We start from the raw sequence: 16930 nt of genomic DNA, 5'->3' as shown, positions 1-16930 counted from the left end.
CCAGGAGCGCCAACAACATTAGTTAGCCCAAGTTCCACGCGACGACCATCTCAAGCAATTAAGGAAGAATCAGCATCGCCTCCTGCTCCTACATCTTCTTTGACATCGGATAGCCGAGGACAGCAGGATACGTCGCAGCGGTCGACATCTTCTGGAAACCTCACCTCGACCGTTAAGAGGATGTCAATCGAGGATTATCAGCGCAAGAAGAGTAATGCGGACAAGGTCGACACACCAAAGGCTGCGTCGGATTCTCCAGCATTGGCTGCTGCGACGGCCTTGACAGGAAAACCACCACAAATGTCCAAGGAGCTCAATCAGAAACCGACTGCTACTGAACAAAAGCCTTCCAGCAGCAGCTCATCATCTTCAAAGCCCACGTCAGATGTGCAAAAGAAGATCGCGGATTACTACAGCACCTTCCGATTGTAAGTCGTTATGATGGCTATTTATTATCTGTATTAAGAAAGCGTTCTTGGTATGGGAACTAACACACTGTTATGGATTGTAGGCGTCAATCCGAAGGAATCACCTACAAGCACAATGCTGACAGCACTCTTAAGAATCAGAGCAATCCTCGCTTGGGTGCGATTCAGTACTTTTTGAGCGCCATTGAGTTTATTGCGGCTTTTCATGCGAACGACAAGTATCACACACTATCTAACCCCGGTCGACCAGACGTTGCTGTCAAGGAGTCCATCAACTCTTGGGAGACCATGCGACAGTTCATTCATGCGCTGACGAATCAATGCCACTCCAACCATCTCGCAGGACTCGACGGTGTCAGGTACGGAGTGATTCATGGGCGCTCAAGAGCATACAAACGGATTTTGAGAATTAACAGCCGATACATTTTGTTTTCGCAATAGTGCTTTGATGGAAGTTCTGGTTTACTTCAAAGTGTACAGCTTCCATATCATGGCGCTGAGAAAGGAGATGCTCAAGAGTGGACAGTTCAAGACCAAGGGGCAGGCCTCCAAGGAAGAGAATGGTGCACCGGCAGCAACGGTCGCTATCCCTCAGGAGATGGCTAGCCGAATGCTTCAGAATGTTGAAGACTGGGCTCATATCCAGAAGCGCATGGACGACACTCGGTCGTGGTTGACTCCGGACATTGCTCGCAAGCAGTTCCCGGACACGTTCCGCAAGTGGTGCATTCATCCGGATCAGATCGGTCAAGCAGGGCTGAGTTTTGACCGCTTTGTGCCAGGGACGACGATCCAAAAGATCCACTGGCCCCTGGGAACACATCTGCATTTGCACGAGTTGATGGGCTTTGTAGAGTCTGCTCTGGATGAATTCCAGAAGCGGAATGGACTCGAGTATCGAAACGAAAGCGCCAGTAGCAAGCAATGAGGGCTTTTTACTTGGTTAATATTCTTTTTTTTATATATATATATATATTTTTTTTTATGCTGTTGTTGTCCTCTCGCGCTACCATTGTTATATTTTCTTATTTTGAGTCCATCATGCCATATTCCCCGATCTGTTGCTTTCACACTCTTTTTTTGTACAATATCTCTAACCAAAAAAAAAAAAAAAAAAAAAAAAAAGTCTTTATTTTACAAGTAAATGTCGTTGCCCGTTGGAGCCTGATATCCAACAAACCTCCTTGCAGCCGCATCTCTATCCAAGATAGCGCCCGGCCATGCCTCTCCTCCGCCATCACCGTTCTCATCACCATCATTATGATCATCATCGTCATCATCATCTGTATGCTCGTCTCTAGGGATCGAAGCTCCTGGCATAGTTGAGTCGACGCCTGTGAGTCCTGTTCCAGCAGTCGCATGGACCTCCAAATATTTCGAAAGTCGAATCCGGATGGTGGGTCTATGTCTGGATACGGTAATTGGGTCGAGATTGGGCTTGTCGGGATTAGGATCCCAGATCTCTTGTTCAGTGACCTGTCCGATCTCCGTGAATTGGTGAAGTGAACCTTCCATGCGACGCTTTAGGATCTCAGCAACGGTAACAGCCTTGGTGATGGAACGACCTTGGGCTTTGATGGTTAGGACGCCCTGAGTGGAGGAGGGTTTTGAGAGATGAGAGGAGATGGATGTGGGTGTGGGTGTGGGGTTTGAGGTGGAGGGTATTGAGGGTCCGGAGGATGCGGATGCGGCGGGTTTCGTGCTTTGCGCTGGTATACTCTATAACGATCAGAGAGAGAGATGAGGTTCGGAGGATGTTAGATATTGCTTGCAATTGCTTGTCAAAAAGTCCAGATACCCAAATAGCGATACTGATCCAAGATTGTTGCTCTTGTCATTTTTTATTTTTTTTTTCTTCCTTGTCCCTGTTCTGTTTTTTTTCAACACGTACCGATGGTTTTGATTTGCCTTTCTCGCTCTTTTTCTGGTTATTGCTTTCTGGATCAAAGTCCTGTTGAGTGTCTGAAGCGTCAGCCTCGACCAATATCTCGAGTGCGCGGGTAACGTAGGTGCGAATCTTGCCGTTGGGAGAGATGACCATGACACCGTGCTGCTGAGGACGGTTGTGATGCTGTGTGGTCGTTTTTGAGATGCCCGTGGTGTTAGAGGTCGAGTCGTCGTCGTTCTCAAACTTGGACTTTGAGGCCTTTGGGCGCCGGTGATAGTTCTCCATGTGTGTTGCTTGTTTGCTTGAGGTTGAAGTGCTGAGAGGTAATAGGCTAAAGTGAGAAGACGCAGCAGGAAATGGTGAGAGAGTGATAAACATTCGTGACCGCTTCCAGCTCCAACCAAAAAAAAAAAAAGAACGAACTGGGACACTTGCTGCCCGCGCGTTGTGGAGGGGAATCTTTTATATTTTGCTCCGCCAAAAAAAAACTCATTCATACCGCCTTTGGCGAAGACGACCATGACACGCATCTACCCACGTTCAACCCTCAAGAGGATCATCCAGGCGCATGAGCCGACTATGAAGATGTCCAAAAACGTGGACATCAAGGCACGTTCGTCTTTTGTCAAAGATGTCTTCTTTCTTTCGGGCACCAGCGCTTTTCTTACTAACAGTGCCATTTGTTCTGTCTTCAACTGGCCCTTTTTATTATTATTATTATTTGTTTAGATCTACGTGCTTTATCTCTTGTTCCTGCAGAGACTCATATCTGAAGCGAGTCGACAGGCTCAACTCACACATGACAGCATCATCCAATCCAGACACGTCTCGCGGGCCTTGAAGGTAAGAACGACAGACGCGTTTTTTTTTCCCCTTTCTTTCGTCTCGATTTGCAGAGGGGAGAGGGAGACTGTTGGCGTTTGACAAAATAGATCCAGAAGTCGCTAAACGGGGATTTGAAACGTTTTTTTTTGCAATACCCTAGATGGTCTTGCAACAACTCAAGGGCTAAAAAAAAAAAAAAAAAAAGCTTTAGAGACCAGAGATTCAAAAGCTATCGATTGCTTCTTTTTTTGCGGCCCTGTCTATACCATTATAAACTTTTATACCTCAACACAACAAGGGGAGAGGGGCGATTCATGTAACACTATTTGCTGTATTATTATTTTTGCTTTGACCAGAAAAAAAAAAAAAAAGACTTCAATAAAGATGATACCTTATATCGAGAAAAACGGGCGCGTGAAAAGGGTCAAGTGCTTTTTGCTCAAGTAGATAAATGAAGCTTCATAGTATATGTGGTAACATGTAAAAACCCTCCAACGATAATTAGATTGTATGCAACAAAAAAAAAAAAAAAAAAAAAACGCTCTTCCAATGCGAATGCTATCCCCCGGCTCTACAATGTCACTGAGGACTCCATTCAGATGGCAGGGCTTTGCAGCGCGTTTCTATCATTTGTTTCGAAAGATCTACATCGCTACAAAGCTTTGTCGCTTCTTCGCGGCTCTCTGCCGGCACTCATTCGAGAAGTCGTTTTCTCCTTTTAATGCTATTGCACTTTAATGTTCTTCAATCCCTCCCTCTTTTCTTCACTCTTGACAACTCCTCGGGAAGAGGGGCGAATGACTCTTCAGCTATTGACGAGGAGAAATGAAGGGCGTCAAAATTGAGATGCTCAGTGATCTTTACGACGCATTGTTTGTGCAAAGGCCGCGATCGCTATCTAGTTGGTCTTTAATAAAGCACCGACACGCATTTGAAGCTTTTTTTTTTTTTTTCCCGCTTCATTTGACCTGAGGGAAGACAGTGTCCGATGAATAGCACCATATACTAGAATTCGAGCACCCTACACACCCGTCCTTCTGCAAGACTCCATATGGCACGGGAGTCGCATTAACCAAAAGAACGCACTGCGGTGAAGAATAAATACAAGGTGGTATACGAGAAAGCGCCCTCTGACGCCACTAAATGTCAAACCGAGAGAGGAGATTAGGGTCGTGGAGTATTTCTGGCATTATTCAACCGGTGATGACGCCTATCGAAACTACATGCAAGAAGAATACGCAGGCTGATATTGTTGCTGTAGAGGGCCAGGACTCCAGTGGAAAACGGGAGATTTTTGGAAGCCGAGTCTCGGCACCGACACAGAGCTGGGCAATATTGGTGGTGATTAAGATGCCAAACATATGGAGCATAAAGACAAATGTCCAATGTGGCATGGTCGTGATATAGCATAATTCGATGACGATCTTGAAGATCAAGATCGGGATGCCTCCTATTTTTGTGCCCGCCATGGTCACACCGCGCTATCCTCCAGGGAAACTGATTCCTAGATTTTAATCTCGACCAGTATCATCCATGGCCAGTAGTGCCTCAAGGACAATAAAGGTATAGAGAATCTTGGCCACTATCGCGAATATTCATGTTGATATGTAACGCGTCGTACCACCATTACTCATCCGAAAACTTTTACTCATGCCGAGGGAAGAAGGGAGCTTTTGATTTACCCGTCATTTTTTTTTATGCAAAAGCCCGATAGATCCCCCTCATTTCATCGGAACCAAGGGATATGAGTGCTGGCAAACAAGTTCATAGAGCACCGGATAACCATCATTACCACCATCAGGGTATAACGAAAGGGTTCAAGAGAAATCCTTGGCCACCGAGGGTTGGCAACAGCCCACGCGGATCACATAGATTGTTATTTTTGGGTGCATTTCTCAACGCGCGGTGTGCATTCTTAATTTTGTGCAACTATACGACAGGTCTGAAGGAAGTCGGGCGACCGCCTACAGTGAATATACGACCCCAAACGCGTGCGCTCCGCCACATTGAGTACAACAAATGGATATTTTCTTGGCACTTGTTTTGATAATAGTCTTGGCATTTATTTATTTATTTATTTATTTATTTTTCACAAGAGGGAACCCATCAACGGCGACTAACAAGATTCGTCCTTCAAGTTGCAGTGAGCATGGTCAATGAAATGAGGTGAGGGACGGATGCGCATCAAATAGTGGTCTACACTGCAAAGGATGGGCTGCAATGATGTTTTGTCTCCCAGTTCGAGCTTATCCAAAGTCGAAATTTCATAACTTTCGTCTGCATTTTCATTACCATGGACTGAAATTCAGTGTTCATTATTGCTTGATCGAAGTGTCCATGCCAATCAGGGCTTTTGGAGCCGGGACTCGCCTAGAAATTGATGGTGAAATTCTCGAGTCAAGGTTTAGAGTGCATGAGCGATCTCTTTTTCTTTTTTTTCTACCCTATACTCGACCTTGTACACCGCCATATAATCGCAATGGATAAAGGCAATTGCTAGCCGAGCGCCGAGCCTGTGGTCCCCCCTTCGTTACTCACGCCATGTCGTGGGCTGTTTCCTGGATCAGATCAGGCGCCTCAATCTGCACCACGAACTATCTGTGCGTACAAGAGTAAACGCATTGTCGCTGTTTTATTCGGAAGTCCGGCGGAGTAGATACTTATGGATCTCGCTGAGCAAAAACATGAATACGAGCGCAAACTTCGTATAAAAGGAGGAACCTGCTGCACCTTGACCCGGGCCGTATTCAGGCAAAAAGGTCGTTCCTGAACACACTTCTCTCTCTGCAGCGCTCTTGATTTTCTCGATCTATTCCTTCCGACCCTCCCTCCCCTTGTGTTTGCAAACCAAAGCAAGACGACGCAAAAGGGAAAAAAGAACACATACACACCCGTGTACATCTTTTGGCAGCACTTCCACAGTTACTTCCACTCCTTCATATTTTTAGTTCTTCCCCACACCTTTATCTCTTCCTTCACATCGATCTCAGCTAATCTCTCTACCACACCCCTTGTCTCATAGCGCCTTGTAGGTAACTTTCAGACTCACTTCCACAGGCTCGCCCCTTCTCACAGCCTCCAAATCTCACTATCTCTCGCCATCCCCAGGGCAGTCAATAGCTTCTTTCTTAAACTTTTTTTTACCTTAATTCCTCGCCTACTCTCTATCCAGCAACGACTGTTTCGAAAACCACAGCTGTAATTCCAGACACATAATGCGAACATCTAAAGATACCTCCCCAGCAGATGCTAAAAGAAGAGAGCTCTCAATCCACATCGAGACCGGCCACGTCGGTCCCCATGGGATGCCTCTGGTCTATGGCTCAACCCCAGACAAAGTCGGCACGATCAAAGGCACTGTCAAGTTCTCCTGTAATTATGACTGCAGAGGGCGAGATATTGTCATCATGTACGAGGCAAAAGCTGAAGCACACTGGGCAGGTAAGACAATGTTTTTTCATGCGCGCTTGCGGAGCTAGCCTGATCTCATCCCCAACCATGCGCACACTTTAACCAAACAACAAATCGATTCGCAATTTCGGAACATGTCGACCCTTGCCCATAGCACTTGAAAACAAGAAGGTTGCCAACCATCACACGGAAGAGATACTCGGACACCATATCTGGCACTTCCCGCTCCAACACACCAAACCAAAGGGTCTGACAGTCGCGACCGGCGACTATGAGAAGGCGTTTGAGGTTCCCTTGGTCCACCCGTCAGTTCATAGCCGAGCATTAGCACCTTCTTCGTCCCCCTCCACTCCTTTGGATTCGACCTTCGCGCAATCCACAGCTACACATAACAGGTCAGCGACTTTACTTCCTTCCAGCAGCTACAGCCCTAACGCAAAGATAAAGTACACCATCCGGGCTATCCTCCAAAGGCCCTTTCCATGCATCACCGACATCGAGGCATCTCAGGAGGTGTGGGTCCTTAACTCCTGCCTGCCTCCCCCTGCTCCACCAAGATCGCCTTCCTCGCCAACACCAAGATCGACTCTCGCAGTGAATGATCACGAGCAATGTGGAAGTCGACCAAATCTATCTGCACTGGAGACTAATTCAGTGGTCCATCCTTCTCCTATTGCCTCTGCAGTTTCCACAGACGCTGGGCTAACCACGGTGCCCTCAGCAACGACCGAAGAGCAGGAGCACACATCGAAATCACTCATATCGCTCTCCATGATCAAATCTGCGCTCGCTATGCTCCCGACTATCGATCTGCCGCGCCCAACGCAGCTCATATCTATCTCTTTACCTTCGGCATTACACTCCAAGATGACTTTGCCTCCTACCACATCTGAGAAAAGGCAGCAGGAGCAGCAACCACTAAAGCAGACTATGTCATCGATCGAACACTCTAATTCCGCAGGCTCTGCCTTACCAGCTGCGCACTCTACTTCAGCGTTGCCGGCAGACGTGCCCAATTCGTCGACAGAATCATCCCCGCGTTCATCTGTGGATACAACACGTTCGAGTAGCCCCGAGTCCGATGATGATCCTGCCAATTACACTGGTCTTTGGGAGCCATTCCAAATCCCTTACTCTTGTTCACTGCAGTCAGAAGTGGTGTTTCCCGGGCAGAAATTACCGCTCAAGATTCGATTTGGGCCACAGAAAGGCCATCATGGAGGAAGACACGACGCAAGAAAGGAAAGGGACAGGGGAAAGCACGGAAGGCGCGATAGCCGTCATGATCATGAGGAGGACGATCATGTTCCACAGCCCGAGACCTTGGTACCGCACCCTCGGTTCGTTGTCAAGAAGGGTATTCTGAAGGTGGTGGAGCACACCCTTCTGAGAGAGGTCTCTGTCGCGCCCGTCCCATTCAAGCTACGTTACCAGAACCAAGCCGTGTTGTTGAATCGGAGTGCCGCGCCCCAACTGGTCCAAGGGACGACATTCGCTCAGCAACAGCAGCAGAAATTGCAGTCAGGACGCATCTACGCCGACAATGGCTTGCTGGCGATACCAGAGGCTGGAAAGGACAAGGACAATACACAGATATACCAGGAGAAGACCTACAACTGGAGCAACTCTCATCTATATGATATGCTTCAACAAGAGGCACACAGTCAGCACCCAAGCGATAAGGCCTCAACAAACCAGCAGAACCCAGAACAGAATGGAAACAGCAACTCTAATGACTTTAAACGATTTTTCTTCAAGCCGAAACGACATAGTTTGGACTACTCTACGCAACAACAAGCGCAATCTACACATACCCGGAAAACCTCAGCATCTACCACAGTATCAAACCCGCACGGTCTTTCACCCTCTCCATCCGGCAGTTTCAATACATCACGTATCATTAACACTATCGAAGCAAAGTTCAAGGCGGAGATCATGGCGGTCTCGCTGACTCCGCAATTGCAGCAACGCGAACGGCGATATCAACGACGCGTTGAGATGATACTCAAGGGAGCTGGTATAAACGACCCAGGCAGGCCACTAGCCGACAGTGACGATGAGGAGGAGCACGATCAGAATCAGGATCGAGATCGAGATGAGGAGGACGAGGAAGGTGTTTGGCAAACTACTGTGTGGATTCAACTGCCAGGCCCTGCGGAACTTAACACGTCTACGGAAACAAAGCACATTATCAGGAAACATACACTCCAGCTGATTCTTTTATGCGGGCTAGTGGGCGGCGAGGATGTAAAGCACACAATGTCGTCTGAATCACTCGCTACACCGTCTAGTGCCAACAGGGAGTTCCGACTTGAGAGTAAGTGGTTGATAACAATTTTTTTTTTTTTTTTTGAGTCAAGATGTCTGCTTCGCGCGCGTACGGAATTCCAAAGACTTTGTGTGTTTTATTCACTCTATTATTTTATGCATGCAACCAATAGTGGATCTTTATGTAACTGGTCCTCGTGTGCCGCTCTAACGTCCGATGTAACACTCCATGCGCTCGCTGCAGCGTACATGGCCATCATGAAGAGCCAGACAAAAAAAATAAAATAAAGATCTTCATGGGTTCTTCGAAAGGTACTGTCAGCACCCCCCAATTCAGAGAAAGATAAATGACATCAGGGTACGCACTTTGTTTTTTTTATGGAAGGTGGGTCAATTTTAGTGCGCTGGATACTCGGGTGCTGTGAGACCAGATCGCACTAATGCCTAACACAAGGCGACGCTAGACTGGGAGGTTGTCGGTAATAACCAACAAGACACGTAGTCTCTCATGAAGAGGACGAGTCATAGGGTAGAATGTGTCCTCGGGTTGGTCCATTTCCCCTCTATTTAGACCGATCACCCTTACTTTGAGGAATTCTCCGATGGCGAAGGCGAGCAGCTTGCCTGTCTTAGGTACTATCGGCGAAACCGTTCCTGACCAGGAGTGTTTCCACAGCGCTTTTTAATTTAATTAAGGTTTAAGTGTGCGATAGAGATTACCAAAACGCACTAGAATACTAAAAAGGCAGCAGTGTGCAGTATCTGCAGTAGTCTACATGCATGTATTTTTAGCTCAGGCAGGCACTGGAGTGCAATGTGCTGCTTATCCCCGGTCAACGTCTTTCATGGTTACGGCGTCCATCATTTACTTCCAACCCACACACAATTCCCCCTCCCCACTCTCCCATGCCCCTTTCCTGAGACAACCCTCCATCGCGTCATCATTCATTCGTTCTTTTTTTTTTTTTTTTTTGCTAACCGGGATCACGATTTCATCTCTTCCTTTTTGTCATCATCACACCACTGCTCCACTCATGCCTTCTCGAGTTATCTAAACGTCCCTCTCTATCCTGACCTTCTTGTTCCCACCCTCGTCCGTTTTCCCTGTGTTATCCTGGAAGATCCTCCCCTTTCATCATCTTCCGTCACCCTTTCCTTTTGGTTTTCATCAACGCCAATTCTGGCCTACCGCCCTTCGAACTATTGCACCTCAACTTGCACGCAACCAACAATGGCATTCGCGAGGTTCTCGTACCTCCATACGATCCTTATACTGTCGACGCTCGTCCTTGTATGGTTGATTTGGTCCACCGTCCGCCTTCAAGGTGAGCATGGTCTCCAATGGGCTTTATTTAGAAGGACTGACCTTAAAGGTTCCCGAAACAAGCAATTGGTCCCTGATATATTGCATTCTAACCTTCAATTCAACGTATCATCAGGGAATGAATCAAATAATATCCCACCATACCGATACCATGGCGACAATGCCTATGGCGATCCTTTTCAGGACGAGTTCAATAAAGAGTTCGAACGCGAGAACAACGGACTCCCGGATCCAGAAAAGGACCTGCCCTATGTCACTGATCGCACCAACTCTCCTCTGGAAACTTTGACCAAGAATTTCACAATCGTCACCGCAGCCTCTGCCAACCACTTTTGCGCCCTCGAGAGTTTTCTTTATTCGCTGTCGGAGGTTTTTGAGGGTCTAGAGCGTACAGAAGTGCGACCAAAGATGGTTGTTTACAATCTTGGAGGGATGACGAGCGAGCAATTGTCCCAGCTTCAGTACCTAAAGGACAACCAATACATTGACGAATACAAGGATTTCGAATACGAAAAGTACCCCGACTTTTGGGACATTACGATCGCTCGAGGAGAGTACGGCTGGAAAGCAGGCATCATCAAGGAGGTCGCAGACCAGGACCGTGGGTTACTGTTGTGGATGGATTCGGGCAATATGCTGGCATTGGATTTTTTGCGATACCTGCCTGGATATCTGGACAAGTTTGGTTTCTGGAGTCCGCAGAGTTCGGGATCGTTCCGACAGTATACGCATCCAGGCTTGCCACAGTACTATGGTGACACGCTCGAGACCTACGCTCAGGAGACCAACTGTAATGGAGCAGTTATCGCGTTTGATGCGTCGAACGATCGGATCTACAATGGACTGTTGAATGAGTGGTACAAGTGCTCGTCGACCAAGGAGTGCATCGCACCTTCGGGCTCCTCTCGAACGAACCATCGACAGGATCAGGCGGCACTCACGTACCTGGTCAAGAAGATGCACTTTGTGGAGCAGTGCCGACACTTCCCAGAACATTATGGCGTCACAGTGCATCAAGACAAGGTTTGCAGGGAGAGGATACGTGCCTACAAAATCATGAAGGGACTCGATCAGGAGAACGAGGACATGAATGGTGATGATGGTGAGGATGAGGATGAGGATGAGGATGAGGGAGGTGTCGTCCAGGCATAAAGGGCCCCTGTTCATTCTCAATCCTCGTACCGCTCCGCATCCTACACCCAGCATTTTTTTAATATTGGTCTCCAGTGATGGTTGAGATAGAGTACCTCAGCTTTGGAGACTATTTTTAAATATCACCCCACTCTCTTCCTCTTCTCTTCTTTTCTTTACTCTTCGTCTCTTCTCCAAAGTTTACCCGGCGCTATACCAGGCGATTCTACAAAAAAGAAATACGTGTATATTTATTAATGATATGATGCTATTAAAGATTAATGAACCCTCCATGTCTTTCCATGTGTTCCTGAATGAGCGAGCCAGGTTGTGAGCGATCTGAAACAAAGCCACGCGTAATTTAATGCGCGCGTGGAGTGGAGCAAAACAAACAAACACGCTCAGAGTCGCGTTCTGGGAAAGCGGCCGTTATTGCCACCAAAACGACCAAAAAAGCAGTATCCCTTTTTTTTTCTTTTTTTTTTTTCTTTTCATCGGCTTTACACCCCCCTGTCCTTCCACCTTTCGTCTCCCCTGATTGACCCTCGAACACAAAGCACTCTTTTCCTACCATGTCCACCTCAAGGGCGAGAATGATGGCTGCCCGGCGTCAGATTGTCAGGACGTTCAAGAAACATCAGCTCACGCTTCAACTCGATGCCACAGAATACCTCGAAGAGACTTTGGAGAGCCAGAACGTGCCGCCCGAGGACTTGAACGACACACTGGAGAACATCGCTGCAGGATATGTTGCTCGAGAGGGTGAGATGAAAACTATATACCTTTTCAGCAGGCTTTTGAAGACGTTACCTTTAGTCATATCCATTGTCAACCTATGACTAACACGAGAAAAACACGTCTCTCTGCATTTGATTTGAACTGATCAGGATTGAATCTCGTGAGCCGTGCCCGTCTGGAAGTTGTGTTGGAAAGCATGCAGAAATGGACTCATCATTTACATGAGAAGCCGACCCGCAACCCCCTGGATCCACACAAATCACAAATGACCGCTTCTCAGGTCAATACGCATTCACAGCTACAACGGCCAGATCCACGAGATCTTGAATCAATCGACATGGCGTCCATGCGGCACAGGATCCAGGAGATGGAAGGCGAAGAGGAGCAACAACATGAATCCAATAGTCATGATCAGGACTATCTGATGGATCACGAGGCGGTACAAAGCTACGATACTAATGAGGAAGTAGAGGATGATTTGGACATTACAGAAATGTTCCATGTCATCGACGCCTTCTCGATGCCCCGCTGGGCGTGGGCATCCGATATCAAGACCTTCGTTCGGACCGACCCTTCCCAAAGACAGCACGACACAGAACACGGACATGAAAATCGCGCCAATGGATCAATGAACTCTGCAGCAAATATGTCGAACCATGTTCTGGGCACAGCGGAGGAAAAGACGGCAATGTTTAGAGCGAGGTATCAGGTGCTTTTGCAGCGTATTATGCGGAACGAATGTTTTGCTCCGCCTGTCTTCACTGGGGGGATGCAGCAAGATCGATATTTAAAGCTGACGCCTCTCAAGGCACTCAAGGGCAGATGCGGGGAGCGCTTCCTAATGTTTGGTATGTTGGTCCAGATGGGCGACGGCAAGTTTTGTCTGGAGGATGCGGACGATCGAATCGAACTAGTGCTGGATAATAGCGTAAGTCTTCTGAGAAGGGGATCTAGACTTGAATGTTTGTTATCGAAGGCTTGAGACCCGCATCCTAAATCCAATACTTTCACGATTTTAGAAAAACTCTGCAGGATTGTTCACAGAGAACTGCTTCGTGCTGGTGGAGGGACTTTATACGGACGACAACGTAATTCTTGTCGATACCATTGGATTACCGCCACCAGAGTTACGGGAAGAAACAAAGTACTTACAGACCGAGAACATTTGTTCCATGCAGATATCGGATCGAAAAAAAAGCTTTCTAAACAGGACCCTGATTCGATAACCATAGGAAAGTTTTTGGAAATATCGACTTTTTGGGAGCGCCGAAAGAGATGAGAAGCGAGGATCAGCTCAGCGTCATTGCTGGGGAGTATCCCAATATTATGTTCGTCATCCTCTCTGACCTCTGGCTCGATCAACCCAAGGTAACACGGTGTGCCTGCCAGCCTGCCAGAGATAAGAACTCTTAAGTCTATTTTGTTTGGTGCACTAATATGTCATTGTATCATCTCTCTCACCTTAACCTTAGACCTTCACCACACTTCGCACGATTTTCGATGGCTACTCCTCAGCGAATATACCACTCGCATTTATTATGTGCGGTAGCTTTAAATCCCAGCCTTTTCTGTTCAATGGTCTGGAGTCGGGGCAGTACCGGGATGGCTTCAATGCCCTTGCGGAATTGATTGCTGAATTCGACGAGTTAGCCAGGTCCAGCTACTTTGTTTTTGTGCCTGGTCCAAATGACCCGTGGGGCGGAAGCATTCTGCCAAGGCCCAAAATTCCAGATTTCTACACAGCAAAGATGAGGTCGTTGGTGAAGCGCTCCGTTTTTGCGTCGAACCCATGCAGGTATATTTACTAAAGCGGTAACTTGGTCTAATGCACACAACATTGATAATATTGGATCTTTACTTATACAGGTTTTGTTGTTCGCTTTGTCTGATATAGAATCAAGTATTGTAACCAAGAAATTGTGATCTTTAGAGAGGATATCTTGAACCGACTTTTGAGAAATTGTATAGTTCCGCCAGTCGGCGATGTGGTGATTCAGAAGCAGCTCATCAGGACTATCGTTGATGGCGCACATCTCTGTCCACTGCCTTTGACTACGCGGCAGGTCTCTTGGGCCCATGACCATGCCCTTCGAATCTATCCGATCCCCGATGCTGTAAGCATAACCCACCTGCCTGTTGAAATCGTTGGCTCCGTTCAATTTCATGGATGGTTTTCTAATTCAATGCTCGTTGATGTGGCGATAGTTAATTCTGGCGGACAAATTCGAGGCGTACAGTTTCAAGTATCAGAACTGCCATTGTATGAACCCAGGGAGCTTCCCCACCAGCGACTACTCGTGGATGGTCTACTACCCAGCAAGCAGGGAATCCGATATTTGGTACGTCCAAATGTATTTGTTTGCATTGCTGTTTGCTGTTGTTTAGTGAAATGCTGACATACCTATTGTGCCTTCTCTCTCTCTCTCTCTCTCTGCGTCCTTCCAATCAGTCAAATACCTAAATAGACGCGAAAGATGCTCATTCAAAAATAAAACTTGCAATTTTTGGGCCGGACCCGCACTGACACAAACAAACTCGCGGTTCGGGAACACAAAAAAGATGATCTCAAAAATTGGTGGCGCCGATAGCACTGCACGGTCTTCTGATTGGACCAACTGCATCTTGGACACATCGCCCCCTTGTTGATCGTGCTCACAAAACTCATCTTGCAACCTATAACCTACCACTTTCACCATCTAGCAAACGGAATCATGTGCAAACACATCCTCAACGTCCAGGTACCCCAGCAGCATCATTACATAGGAGCCTTGTCAGGACATGGAGCAAAGGGGGGACTTGGTACTAACACAGGCACCGTCGCTGATTCTGATGACTAGGCCTCGATTCGTGCGCCCTGCTGCAAGCAATGGTTCGACTGCTCGGACTGCCACGCTGAGGCAACAGATCATCCTCTCAGGAAAACAACAGAGATGATCTTTGGTTGCAAAAAGTGCAAAAAGGTCTTCCGCAAGGATATGGCGTACGGGAATTTTTTTTTTTTCTTTTGTAGTTGTTGTTGTTTGTTGTTTTTTGTGCCATATTGCTTGGTTCAGTTGGTCTCTCTTACTCAGGTCTAATGGCTACGTACTGTCTTCATTACAAATCATTAGAAACTTTGAAGAAGAAGATGAGTATTGTCCGCATTGCGATAACAAGTTTATTGTGGAGGCGAAAACACCGCAGATGGCTCTGGCTGTGGAGGGTCATGACGAGAGAATGGGCGAGAGGTAAGCCGGAGGATGAAAAAAAAAAAAAAAAAAAAAGAAGGGAACTCGGCCGACTAAATGAGATATGCATTGACATTATCGTTTGAACAAAAACCCTAGGTTCGAGAAGGATATGCGTTTGAAGGAGGATCATGTAAAGTCTGTGTTTGACGCAGACACGGATATCTCTCATCTTATGGGTTAATATCTCATGGACTCTCTCCGCCCCGATACGATACGCGACTCTGTTTTGCATCTCGGAAGAGTTGGAACAAAAAAAAAAAAATAACATGGCAAACGCAAGCTATTATAATAAAGCGTTGCTAAAAGACAGGACAAAGCCCAGAAGCTGCGTTCTTCAATACCTGTCTACGTACAATCAAAGTCTTTTGGGTGGTATCTGTATCTGTATTTTATCAGTCGTGTGTTTTATAAACGTCTTTTTAATTATTTTACAGTGTTGTCGTCTATGGTGTCCATGTTAATCTGGCCCCAGCTTACTTGGGGATTTTTTACTCGATCTTGCGATCTCCAGCACGACCAATGTCCTCTGCGGCCTCTTCTGCGAATCCAAAGGCCTTGGGGATCTTGAATGTACGCTTCTTTGGTTCCTCAGGTGCCTGCAGCTCCTCATACTTTTCCGATGCCGATGCTGCTGCTGCCGCTGCTGCTGCGTCCTTGTCCTTTTTATAAGAGAATCTGGGTGCAGCAACCAACTTTTCGTTCTTCTGTGTCTCGTCAAACTTTTCAGGCATCTCGAATCCAACCATCTTGGCGGTCTTGTCAACCTGAAGACCCTTTTCCTCGTCCCAGAAGCTAGGGTTGTATCTCTCAACCAATTCCTAAGAGATGTTTAAACCGCGTAAAGAGATGAATAGTAATGTCAGCTCTTGATATTGGTTTTTTTTTTTGTTTATATTTCGGGTCGATCAATTGATGTTCGATCTGTCTCTTTTTATGATAAAAAGAGCCGTGCTGTACCTTGTGTCTGCGCTGACTCTCGAGGTAGCTCGCCATGTCCTCTCCGTCTGTATCCAGTTTCTTCAGCTTAGCAGGGTCGGTCTCGTTGGCGTGCTTGCGGAAGGCGTCCTTGAGGGTTTCGGTCCAGACCTTGTTGGAGTGGACATTGATGCCATGGAGGCCCTTTCCTGTGAATTCGTTGGGATGTGTGTACTGGAGGTGGACTTCCTTGAGGATGCGCCTGAAGTGGGACAAGCTCTGGGAACGTGTTGTTGATGCAGCCATGGTGTGATGTTGAGCGAGGTCCTGAAGAGTTGATGTGCTTGGGTTCCTGGGCCTTTGACGCTTTTTAGCCCAGCCATTTTGCTAGAAGTAAACAACGATCAGCATCGCAGGAACCCACAGCCCTTAACTTGCTCCCTTGCGCTGCCCTCGGACGCAATAGAGCGAATAGAGCGAATAGAGCGGGTAAAATATTTCAGAGTAAAGTTTGGAAGGGCTGCCAATGATACCACGCGCCGGAGGGAAATAGGATGAAGACTGGCGGTGAAGGGCGAGGACGAGCCGGAAAGTGGAGGAGGATCGCACCCCTCCTCCACCTGCCCCCCCTCCTCCTCCTCCTCCACGCCGGGCCTGTTACCCCGCCTTGGAGGAGCTGGTGCTCTTGCAGACGGCATTACGTCTGGACTCTCTCCAATAACACACCGAAAACCTTGTTTCTCGATCCCTTTTTTCATTTCACACCGCTTTC

The 16930-nt window shown here is 47.3% G+C and overlaps 7 protein-coding genes across 7 annotated transcripts; 5 read left to right on the top strand and 2 right to left on the bottom strand.

Moving 5' to 3' along the window:
- Window positions 1-1529: 1529 nt before the first annotated feature.
- BC939DRAFT_438648 (uncharacterized protein) lies at window positions 1530-2644 on the bottom strand. The gene is made up of 2 exons (XM_051553865.1): window positions 2320-2644; window positions 1530-2147 (listed from the first exon to the last, which is right to left on the bottom strand). The coding sequence occupies exons 1-2, from the start codon at window positions 2599-2601 to the stop codon at window positions 1563-1565; spliced, it is 867 nt and encodes a 288-aa protein (XP_051416439.1). The 5' UTR covers window positions 2602-2644; the 3' UTR covers window positions 1530-1562.
- Window positions 2645-2723: 79 nt separating this feature from the next.
- Window positions 2724-3497, top strand: BC939DRAFT_438647 (uncharacterized protein). The gene is made up of 3 exons (XM_051553864.1): window positions 2724-2925; window positions 3046-3159; window positions 3302-3497. Exons 1-3 carry the CDS (start codon window positions 2836-2838, stop codon window positions 3326-3328), a joined length of 231 nt encoding a protein of 76 aa, XP_051416438.1. The 5' UTR covers window positions 2724-2835; the 3' UTR covers window positions 3329-3497.
- Window positions 3498-6919: 3422 nt separating this feature from the next.
- On the top strand, window positions 6920-9142 carry BC939DRAFT_257599 (uncharacterized protein). The gene is made up of 3 exons (XM_051551037.1): window positions 6920-6947; window positions 7238-8869; window positions 8994-9142. The coding sequence occupies exons 2-3, from the start codon at window positions 7324-7326 to the stop codon at window positions 9029-9031; spliced, it is 1584 nt and encodes a 527-aa protein (XP_051416437.1). The 5' UTR covers window positions 6920-6947; window positions 7238-7323; the 3' UTR covers window positions 9032-9142.
- A 635-nt stretch (window positions 9143-9777) lies between these two features.
- Window positions 9778-11566, top strand: BC939DRAFT_438643 (uncharacterized protein). Its single transcript, XM_051553863.1, has 2 exons — window positions 9778-10145; window positions 10260-11566. The coding sequence occupies exons 1-2, from the start codon at window positions 10052-10054 to the stop codon at window positions 11294-11296; spliced, it is 1131 nt and encodes a 376-aa protein (XP_051416436.1). The 5' UTR covers window positions 9778-10051; the 3' UTR covers window positions 11297-11566.
- On the top strand, window positions 11563-14540 carry BC939DRAFT_419565 (DNA polymerase alpha/epsilon subunit B-domain-containing protein). The gene is made up of 8 exons (XM_051553060.1): window positions 11563-12037; window positions 12163-12941; window positions 13033-13157; window positions 13246-13381; window positions 13486-13808; window positions 13908-14127; window positions 14219-14352; window positions 14463-14540. The coding sequence occupies exons 1-8, from the start codon at window positions 11848-11850 to the stop codon at window positions 14476-14478; spliced, it is 1923 nt and encodes a 640-aa protein (XP_051416435.1). The 5' UTR covers window positions 11563-11847; the 3' UTR covers window positions 14479-14540.
- Window positions 14541-14544: 4 nt separating this feature from the next.
- On the top strand, window positions 14545-15596 carry BC939DRAFT_406625 (uncharacterized protein). The gene is made up of 4 exons (XM_051552855.1): window positions 14545-14751; window positions 14851-14993; window positions 15124-15240; window positions 15340-15596. Exons 1-4 carry the CDS (start codon window positions 14725-14727, stop codon window positions 15422-15424), a joined length of 372 nt encoding a protein of 123 aa, XP_051416434.1. The 5' UTR covers window positions 14545-14724; the 3' UTR covers window positions 15425-15596.
- Window positions 15597-15731: 135 nt separating this feature from the next.
- BC939DRAFT_499356 (uncharacterized protein) lies at window positions 15732-16464 on the bottom strand (the record flags this gene model as incomplete). The annotated part of the gene is made up of 2 exons (XM_051559934.1): window positions 15732-16061; window positions 16201-16464. The coding sequence occupies 2 exons, from the start codon at window positions 16462-16464 to the stop codon at window positions 15732-15734; spliced, it is 594 nt and encodes a 197-aa protein (XP_051416433.1).
- Window positions 16465-16930: the final 466 nt, after the last annotated feature.

The sequence above is a fragment of the Gamsiella multidivaricata genome (genome assembly GCF_025024155.1).
Source record: "Gamsiella multidivaricata strain RSA 2152 chromosome Unknown BC939scaffold_6, whole genome shotgun sequence".
NCBI classification, from domain to species: domain Eukaryota; kingdom Fungi; phylum Mortierellomycota; class Mortierellomycetes; order Mortierellales; family Mortierellaceae; genus Gamsiella; species Gamsiella multidivaricata.
Note: the sequence above shows the minus strand (reverse complement) of the source record. Positions and strands in the feature narration are given on the sequence as shown.